Source organism: Malania oleifera, chromosome 6 (assembly GCF_029873635.1).
Source record: "Malania oleifera isolate guangnan ecotype guangnan chromosome 6, ASM2987363v1, whole genome shotgun sequence".
Taxonomy (NCBI): domain Eukaryota; kingdom Viridiplantae; phylum Streptophyta; class Magnoliopsida; order Santalales; family Ximeniaceae; genus Malania; species Malania oleifera.
The window spans coordinates 25,376,888-25,387,838 of record NC_080422.1 but is presented as its reverse complement, the minus strand read 5'-3'; the positions used below and the strand labels follow the sequence as shown (position 1 = coordinate 25,387,838).

Below are 10,951 nucleotides of genomic sequence, written 5' to 3'. Positions count from 1 at the left end.
AAAAAGATTTGTCCAAAGAATAATGAAAAGAGAGTGAGTATATGCTTGTGTATGCGCAAGTATAAGAAATAGCACAAAATATTTTCAAAGAATTTATCAGCTAATCTCATGGTTAATCATGTTTTGAAGTAGGTGATATATAGAATTCCCAAAAATTATGATCATTTGGGACACACTCGTCATTTTATAAAAGTTTAATTAAAAAATTAATGACGTTTAGCACTGAAAAATTTGACCAACCTGAAAGGTCTGGTCGGCTGGGAAATGTACCAATTAACCAGCCTGAGGCAAAATTTGAATTTTCTTAAGGGTTTGGTCAACTATGCAAGATGTCAGTCAGCTGGCCATAGGTGATATGCAAAGTTACGATAGTTCAGTCGTCCGAGCCTTATGAACTAATCGGTCGGGCTTGAAGGCCGGTTGGCTGAGGCCCTTTTGTTCTATGATGGACGGTTGGTTGGGCTGCACAAACTTGGCCAAAGTTAAGGCCGGTCGGGTGGGCATTTCAAGAGAAAACATGCTCGGTCAGCTGGGCCTATGTATCTTGGCCAAAAGACTATGGTCAGTCGATTGAGGTAATTATACGATGCATGGGTCGGTTGACCGAGGTAATTGAAAACCTAAGCTTTTGCCCTGACTTTGACTTTAAATTTTTCAACCTTATGTGTATGAGTATGACATTTTAAGTGAAGCATTTTCCATAAAAATTTAAGTTCCCTAAGGTCAGTCTATGGTCCTGTATTTTAGCTTTCAGTCCACATTATGCAAGATATGCATTATTACATACATTTCTAAACTAAATGTAATTTCAAATAAATATATGTCTTCTTCTTCTTCTTTTACTCTTCACTCTTCTATGGAATACACCAGAGTGAGTGTGCTCTAAGTTCTTCCTTAGCTTCCATTTCCCCTTTTTCTTTTGTGTGTGTGCATTGAAAGATAAACTTGTCCACATACTGAATGCACACATAAAATGCAAGTGGTTTGTCATAATCAAACGGGATCAGACTCAAAAAATCAACACAGTAAAATAATATATGGTTAACTTTTAATAAACAATTTAATTAATAATTATGTTAATTGTTTTTTTAATTAATATTTAAATATTTTAATTAATTAAAAATAATATAATATTATTATTTTTTGATTAACGGTAATCTTGTTCTTAATTTATATTTATATTTCTAGCATATGATTATCATATTAATTTATATTAAAATAATATTACTAATTAAAATTAAAAATTTTAATTTTCAATATTATTTCAAATTAATAGATGATTTTTCTTCTTCATTGCATAATTGAATTATGTTTCATTAATAAATAATATATTACAATAAATAATAAAATAGTACATGATTATCTTCTAATGTATTTTTAAAATTATAAAATAGCCACTAAATTTTCTTTTATGAACAAAACTGACCCTGTCTATAAATATTATCACTTATAAGTGGCCAAAAAGTTATATTAGATTACTTTTCAAAACCCACTTAAAAAGTTATCAAAAAAGTGATTTTGGAAAAACACTTTTTACAATAAGTGTTTATTGTAATACAAATCAAACGTTACTTTTTTGTAAAAATATGTATTTTAAGTGTTAAGTGTTATAAGTACTTTTTTTTGTAAGTGGTCTCGGAGCTAAGTTGTAAAACACCCCATTTGATTTCAGTGACCTGTGATGGGAATGTACATTTACCAGTGCATTCTAGTGGGTCGAGATGCTCCATCAAAAATTTTTTTTTTCTTTCTTGTAAAACTTGAAACTCTTTAGAAAAATTGTTGATCTAAGTAACTGCAACCCAGCCAGTTGGCTTCACAAGGATCGAATTTTCTCAATAGGAATTTTAAGGTGATTGTTCTTGTTCCTATCATGGACTTAGTTCAAGGATTCACCATAGAAATGGAAGGGTGGCCATGAGAAAGATGGTCCCATCTTAGTTTTTAGGAGGCTCCCATGGAAACTCAGTGGGCAATTTGATTCATTATTTGGTTCAACTTCAATTTAGAATTGATTAAAATCATATTTGAATTCAATGGTAAGTACTTAACATTCACTTGGTCATGTCATTATAATAGTCATGGTTATTATTTCTCGTTATGGTAGGAGGAGCATTACGTACGCTTGGCTCTCAAGTAAGAAATTGACTTGTGTGGCAAAATTGACTTGACCTTAACTAGTTATTCCTTAGTATTAGGTGAGAAAAAATTAGGCTGAGTTGGATTTACAGTCCTCTTTTTTCTTAAAAGCAAACCGACAAAGAAATTCAGCACATGGGAATTGGACAATGTAGACTTCTATGGATTTATATGGCTACCTCAAATACGCCAGTCTTTGCATAATGAATGGGTTTGTCTTGTCACAATGCATATTTAGTCCAATAGTTGTTTGAAAAAATAAAATACTCTTGATTGGGTGGAAAATTGATACTTTGATGTTGAAATGAAATTTTGTCAAAGCGTTTATAGGCTTGGAATATTGACACAAATCTAACGTATTTTTCATTATAAAGAGATTAGCCTTGTAATATCCAACACAGAATATTGACACAGATCTAACGTATTATTTTCTTAGAGAGAGATTAGTCTCGTAATATCCAATACATGCATTTTCAGTGACAATAATTTATGTATGCATCTTCGCTTCATTAGGATTTTCCTCCACTAAGCCTTTGTAGATGTGTTTGGTGTGAGTTCGTGAGAAGTTAGTCATCTTTTCTTCCCTTTTCCTCCAACTGTTATTTTTTTAAGGAATATTTGTTTGATTTGAATGATTTTGAATAAAAATTATATTTGAACTGGTTCACTAAATAAGTGAACTTGTCAAACATTGAACTATTTGGTGGCATATTTGAACTTTTTTTAAAAAAATTTGCCTAATAGAATCAGACTTAAAAATATGTCTAACTCAATAAGTAGCAAATACAGAGACTATTTCTTTTCTAATTTTATCTTTTCTAAAAATTGAAAATAAAAAAAATATTTATTAAAATTAATTAAATATATGACAAGAAAATAATGTTCATATTAAATTAAAAACTTTAATTTATTTGATTGTTTGTTGATTTTATCAAATATTTATGATCTTAAAAATTGAAAATGTTGAAATAAAAAAAAAAAAACATGTATTCAAATATTAGATACCAAAAAATTAAAATAATTTAGTTCTTAGATTCATTAACCGGTTTCAACTTCAATTCAAAACTAATTCACAAAATAAGTTTTGAATTCAATGTTAAGCACCTAAACATTATTAGTTTTACCAACTATCTCCTTTGTCATTATGATAGCCATGGTTATAATTTCTCATTATGGTTGGAGGCGTATTGGGTATGTTTGGTTCCCAATTAATAAATTGACTTATGTGGTGAAATTGACTTTACTTTGATTTATTATTCTAGAGAAAAAAAATTTAACAGCTCGTTTGATTTGGCAGAATAGTTATTCCTTGAAATAAGATCGATGCGATATAATTTAAATTTTAGAAATCGAGTGAATAGTTATTCCTTAATATTTCCTAATTATTTCATTTAACATGTAATAAGAAAGGAATAGACATTCTCACGATGAAAATTTTGGAATAGTTATTTTTTATCTGTTACCTATTGTCAACTCATAAAATATTTCATATTATTATTTGCTTTATAGTAACAACATAATTTATTATATAATTAACTGCGCCTAACCTATTAAAACTAATCTATTTCTAATAATAAGTATTTTGCAAATCAAATCTAACTTAAGTTGTCTCACAAAACTAGGAGAGCTAGGAGTCATTCCTTGCTTGATTAATGGGCTTGTCTTGTTTTCATGCATTTATTTAGCCCTATAGCTGTCTTAAAAAAAGAATCACTAGGGTGGAAAATTGAAACTTTGTTGTTGAAATGAAATTGTATGGAGTGTTCATGGGGTTGGATTGACACAAACCTAAGGTGTTTTTTAATTCTAAAATGTCTTCTTATAATGACTTTTTGGGGAGCATGATGTCAAAAAAAAAAATGCTTATCTTTTTTTTTATTACATAGGAACTCCAGCCACCAACGAGCCCTTCGGACCTCCTGGTGCGGCACCAAACCTACGGATTAGCGTCCTCCCCCTAGGTCTCGCTGATCAGGTAAAGTCCAGAATGCGAACAGGGTTTCTATGCATTAGTTGAACGTTCGGCCAACCCGATCCCCAGGACACATCTCTATTACCATCCACGGTCCCCGCTGGCTCACAGAAAGCTCTCACCATCCACAGCCTCCACTGGCTCACAGAGCGAACTCTCACCATCTCCGGTTCCCGCTGGCTCACGGAGTAAATTCTCACCATCTACAAGTACTGCTGGATCCGTAAGTGTATCTATAAGAAATTGAACTCTTGATGCTCCTTCTTATGTGCTAATGTCGTTCTACCCCGTCATGTCCGTGGGGGCTAAAATGCTTATCTTTTGTAAATAATTTTGCTTGACTTGTGAAAATGTACTAATGTAATATTGTATGCCCTATCCATGTTTAACTCAAAAAGAGAATATCAAGGCTTATTTAATTTTGAAAAATATTTTTTATTTTTATTTAGTTTTTTCAAAAAAAAAATAGATATTTTATTTTTATTTTTATTTTTACTATATTTAAATAAAATAAATAGTTTTAATACTATTTACTTGTGAAAATAGTTCTATTTTTCAATTAATTACGAAAATGTTAGAAAACATCTTTTATTATTTCCTAAATTTCTAACATTTACTCTACATATGGGAGAACATAATTTGGATTTTAAACTTTAATTTGTATGGATAGTGTACGGAGTTTCTTCTAAATTTACACATATCTAAATTCAAGTTCCAAAATCCATGGTCCCAAATATTATAATATACATATTTTGAAAAATTAAAAAGCGAGTTTTCTTTTTTGTAATTATTTTGAAATCTAAACATGAAAAAGTATTTTACACATTTAAACAAATTCTTTATTTTTTATCTTTTTAATACAACTCTTGGAAAACCAAAAAATAAGAAAAAGTTTTTACAGTACTTTGAAAAATAAAAAAAAAATATAAAATAAAAATATTTTCGGCAACTAAATGAGCATTTATTGTTTGTATAAATAATAATATAATATTTTCAAAATATCCTGGCCTCCAATGTGTTGCAATATATGAATAATAGTAATATCTGTATTAATTATTGCATAGAAATATATTTATTTTAATATTATAATGTTAGTTAATTTTATTATTACACTAGAATATATCATGTTATTCTATTTTTTAAAATATAACTTTATTGTATTCTAACATGAATTGTGCGTATATATCACTGGGATGGTTTTATTAAATAAAGTACACCATTTAGTTTTATATCACTATACAATTTAATGGTTTATTATTTTAAAATAACCAAATTATTATTTTTCATTTTTATTTTTATTTTAGATATTATAATAATTTAACACAAATATAGTAATATATAATACTGTAGTTTATGAGCATTGATGTCAAATTAATGTTTGGGACAATTATGTCTCCACAAAGAAAGCATATGCGAGATTCCCACATAAGATTTCATGTCGATCAAGGAGTCAAACGAGATTTTCATGCTTCGTTGTAATCCTTTATCCATGAGGATGTAAGATTATGGTCATGTCAATATTATTATTATTATTATTATTATTATTATTATTATTATTATTTTTTGATAACTCGGGAACTCTAGCCACCATCGTACCTCTTTGGACACTATGGTCCGACACCAAATCCGGGGGAAGGGAGGAGCAAAGCCGTCCGTCCATTGAAGCACCCCTGATAATTCACTGGGATAAACTCTTAAGAGGCCGGAAAATCGGACCCGTAGCCTTGGGATCACCGAAGTCGTCTTTACCGTTATGTCATTATTTAGTCTCAAAAAGAGTCGTTAGGAAGCAATTTCAGAGTGTGCTGTGCCTTCTTTAAACTTAAAATCCAAAGTTAGGGGAACTTCTCGTGAATGAAATCAATGCTGAAAAATTCCATCCCATTTATTGCCAATCCCCCATCCCCGTGATCCCTTAATTACCCCTCTTCATTCCTCTCACCAACTTCTTCATTTGCTTTCCTCTTCTATGTATATAAAACCCCTAAATATATTTTTTCATTCCTCAGAACAAAATGGAACTCCTACACACACAAACAGTACTGCTCCTTCTCATTTTCTTCTTCTGCATTCCCCCGTCCGTTCCCTTCACGGTCATCATGTCGGATTCCGGGTCGCCCTCCGCCCTCATCGACGGTCCCCAGACCGGATTCTCCATCACCAGCGACCGCGCCCGCACCGACCCCCGCGAGCAGGACGCCGTCTACGACGTCATGAAAGCCACCGGCAACCAATGGGCCACCGCCATCCCCGACGTCTGCCGCGGCCGCTGGCACGGCATCGAGTGCATGCCCGACAACGACGACGTCTTCCACGTCGTGTCCCTCTCGTTCGGAGCCTTATCCGACGACACCGCCTTCCCCACCTGCGACCCGACCCGGTCCGTCATCTCGCCTTCCATCACAAAGCTTCCCCACATTCGGACCCTCTTCTTCTACCGATGTTTTACTTACAACCCGCAACCCGTACCCGGGTTCTTGGGCCGGTTGGGCTCCTCGCTCCGGACCCTGGTGCTCAGGGAGAACGGCCACGTGGGTCCCATCCCCAACGAACTGGGCAACCTCACCCGCTTGATGGTCCTCGATCTTCACAACAACAATCTCAACGGTTCAATACCGGCTTCGCTGGGCCGGGTGGCCGGTCTGAGGTCGTTGGATTTGAGCGGGAACAGGTTAACCGGTACTGTACCTGGTTTAAACTCCCCTGCTCTGAGCGTCCTGGACCTCAGCCAGAATCTCCTCACGGGTTCAATCCCACCGAGCCTGGGAAGCTGCCATTCTCTAGTCAAAATGGATTTTAGCCGTAATCATTTATCCGGTTCGATACCTCAGTCGATCAATGGCTTGAAAAATTTAATTCTAATGGATTTAAGTTATAATCATCTCTCTGGTCCGATTCCCATGTCACTGAGAAATTTGGATTCCCTTCAAGCTTTGATCCTCAGAGGGAATCCATTGGTATCTGCTACGATCTCCGATGATGCATTTGATAATATGAAAGATCTAATGATTTTGGTTTTATCAGATATGAATTTGCACGGACAGATTCCTAGTTCACTCGGACGATTACCTAATATTCGCGTTATTCATCTCGACGGGAACCATTTAAACGGCTCGATCCCAAAAAGCTTCGGTGAGTTAAATAATCTCAGTGAGTTGAGATTGAATGATAATCGATTAACTGGACCGGTGCCATTTGGTAGAGAAATGGTTTGGCGAATGCGGAGAAAACTAAAACTTTATAATAATTCAGGACTTTGCTACAATCCATATAGTGGTTTTGAGAATGGTTTAGATTCGTGGTATGATTCAGGCATAGGATTTTGTGAGACGCCAAAGCATGCATCAGTAGGTACAGTGCAACATCTTTCAACAACAAATCAAGCAGCAGCAAAATCAATAGGAAAATCATCAGCTATAGTTGATAAATCTCTTGTTCTTATTGTTCAATTGCTTCACTTGTCCGCATTTGTGTTGTTCATGTTATGATTAAGTAGAAGAAGCTTTGTAAATATAAGTAGAGAATTTATGATATGCACCCCAGATCTTTAGATTTCAAAATAGCTGCAAATAAGTTCTAAATCTTTAGTTAGAATTGTGATATTGGGACTTAATTTATTAGGTATCACTCAACTGACATTAGCAGGCTTTTTTAGTAAATTCAACTCTTGTAGCAGTTAACTTGCTTACAACTTCTATATACACTTACCCCTCACAAGGTGGCCCAGTGATAAGTAATAACACTCAAGGATGGAATCTGACGAGGTTATTCCATTGTAAGAGGACATATGAGTAAATGATTTTAGTTGGCTTGAAAGACTTGAGTCGTATTTGATGTCTTATAAATAAGTATTTATATCACTTATTACATATAAGAAGTTGTCCATGATCGCATAAATTGGCGAAAAATGATTCATATAGTCGATTTCACCTAATGGGACTAAGACTTGATTTTGTTATTGTATTACATACATATAAGAAGTTCTTGTAATGAATAAATAAATAAGTAATGTTTGGTTTGTTATCAAAAAAAAAAAAATGTAAGCTCTTATGTTCGTTATATATAGAAGTATTTGAAACTCTAAAAATGTATCATAAACCTCTCATTTAAAATGTTTTCAGGGAATAGTTAATTAAGCCTATATATATCCATTGTTATATTAATAGACCAGTGTTGTAATACAATAACATATTATATGATAAAATTATCTTTTATTATAAAATTAAATTATATTATATTAATATACCACTACACTTAGAAAATAATACAATGCTTTATTTTTCATATAATATATATATTTTTTTCATACTACTGCAATATTCATGATAAAGGATATTAACATATTGAAAATAAAGAGAAATATCATTATGTTATAATAATATGATATCATGACATAAAAAATATTATGATAAACAACAACAACAACAACAAAAATGCCTTAAGTCACACTGTAACGCCACGATTTTCATACCATTTCTTTTTAATAAATAATATATATTAATCAAATATCGGGCACGTCAAAACTCTGATACCTTTTAAACATAACCGGACCCGAAGTGGGTGCCGGGTAAAAACAGTCATACAAACAGCCCTAACAGCGGAAGTTAATATTTATAAATCATTCAGAATACAAATAACCAAAGTTCTAACCATCCATATATATATATATACATATCTAACACATTCCTAAAAATCAACCAAAAAGTCTAAGGTAATCATACATCCCTAACTCAAAAAACTTACCCTATCTATCAGGGTACCAACTTCCCTCTATCTCAGAGCTCTATCTCCTGGTCTGTCATAGTTCCCTAAAATATTTAGATATTTAGGTGGGACACATCTCAGTAAGATAGAATAAATTATTTACAGTGTGTGGCAGTATGAGTTTCGTTATATCATAATATACTCATTTCAATGATAATACCATCTAAGAAAAATATATCAATTATACTCATAATCATGTAGATAATAATCATAAGCTTTTATAAGATTTAATTCCATTTTCCAAACTCATTCACATGCAACCCATATTTATCAGCGAAAGTTCCCGAGGATACGGGATATTACATATTCATACATGTAACTTTCCTCTGCTCTGATATTGTTTGTAACCTTACTCGATTAACTCGTGTGAGACTGCAACTGATACTTATCAGGGCACTCACCTTACTCAGTAAGCCCTCAGACGAAGAGTTTTACTTCGCCCTAATTATTTAAGCTATTAAACTCACGCTCCTTCATTTTTCATTTCCATTTCACATCTAACTCATGAGTGTCCTCAGTAACCAATCTATGTGTCGTCTGTAACTCATGGCTGCCCTGAGGATATTCTCCATGCCATGCTTCCCCCCATAGTCAAGGTTGTGCGGCCCGAAAGTTGGATCTAAATGGCGGCTGGCCTACCCAGTTAGATCAAAATAAGAACACTACCTGTCCGTCTGTGATACGATTGGCCTGCCTACCTTGGTCTAAACTCCAGGGGCCAAAACTACCCTTCTCACTAGCTTAATCGACTAGCACACCACACTCTCCACGAGACCGAGTGATTGCACTAACACCTCGCTAGCTGTGCTCTATTTCAACAACTGTCCATTAGGGTTCTCATTTCCACATTTCATTATTCACATTTCGCATTCACTTTTCAATATTCACATTGCAATTTCCACATTTCCATATTCACATTCTAGTATTCACATTCAACATTCACATTGCAGTATTCACATTACAATATTCACATTTCCATATACACATTCCAGTATTCACATTTCAACATTCACATTTTTGTATTCATATCTCATCTCATAATAGTATATATCACATTTTAGTATTCTCATCATTTTTTGTTTCTTTCTCATCTTTTTAGTACGCATTTCATTCTCATTATAGTATATTTCTCATTTTACATATTTCAACATTTCTCAATAAAACAATTATGTATTCCACTTTTCAACATTCTCCATATTTCCAATCTCATATTATCCTAATTCAGTATATAAAATATAAGTGGTTTCCATTATCTTCATTTCTGCATAAAACCTTTCAATAAATATATATCATAGTCTATTATATTCAGTGCAAATCACACATCCAGTTTCAAACATATTTCCAGTATAAATCATATCCCACACAATTTAATCTAATATTCGTATCATAATAATTTCAGGTAAAGTATCATATTCCCATTTCACATATTAATTCAACTAGTAGTTCTCAAAATAACTGTAATAATTTATTCCCCTTACCTGACTTACTGAGAGGACTGTTAAAAACCCAAATCCTACGCTCGCGGTGTCTGAAACTCAAAACCCTAAAATTCACATTTTTCTCAGATCAATCAACTTATCTCCCAAAATATTTCTTATTTAACACTTCATAGGCCCTATATACTCCAAATAAACACTTAAACCTTAAAATACCTTACTTACCCTGATTTTGAAGTGGTGCCCAAGAACTCCAAACCAATAATCCGCTCCAGTTAAGTTGTAGAGAATCTCCCCATGAACCCCGTGGTAGCTTCTGATCATCAAAACGGGTTTAAATGAAGCGAAAAACGAAAAGAAAGAGAGAAGGAGGACCGAAGCCCTAGTGAGAGAGAGAGAGAAAGAGAGTGAGGGAGAGAAGTTCGTTGGAAAATGACGGAATACCTATTTATAGGCCAAGATTTGTCGCCGAGTTAAAGTGATTCATCGACAAGCCAATGAAAACACTTCGTCGAAGAAGAGGTCGGTTCGTCAACGAACCTTAAATATTCTGAAATTCCCTGACTCTCGGTACCTTCTCGTCGACGAGACATGTGTACTTTGTCGACGAGACTCATAAGGACATTCGTCGATGAAGACT

General features: G+C 33.5%; 1 protein-coding gene across 1 annotated transcript; it reads left to right on the top strand.

Moving 5' to 3' along the window:
* The first annotated feature begins 6,126 nt into the window (after window positions 1–6,126).
* LOC131158513 (protein TOO MANY MOUTHS) lies at window positions 6,127–7,599 on the top strand. Its single transcript, XM_058113383.1, has one exon. It carries the CDS (start codon window positions 6,127–6,129, stop codon window positions 7,597–7,599), a length of 1,473 nt encoding a protein of 490 aa, XP_057969366.1.
* The last annotated feature ends 3,352 nt before the right edge of the window (window positions 7,600–10,951 follow it).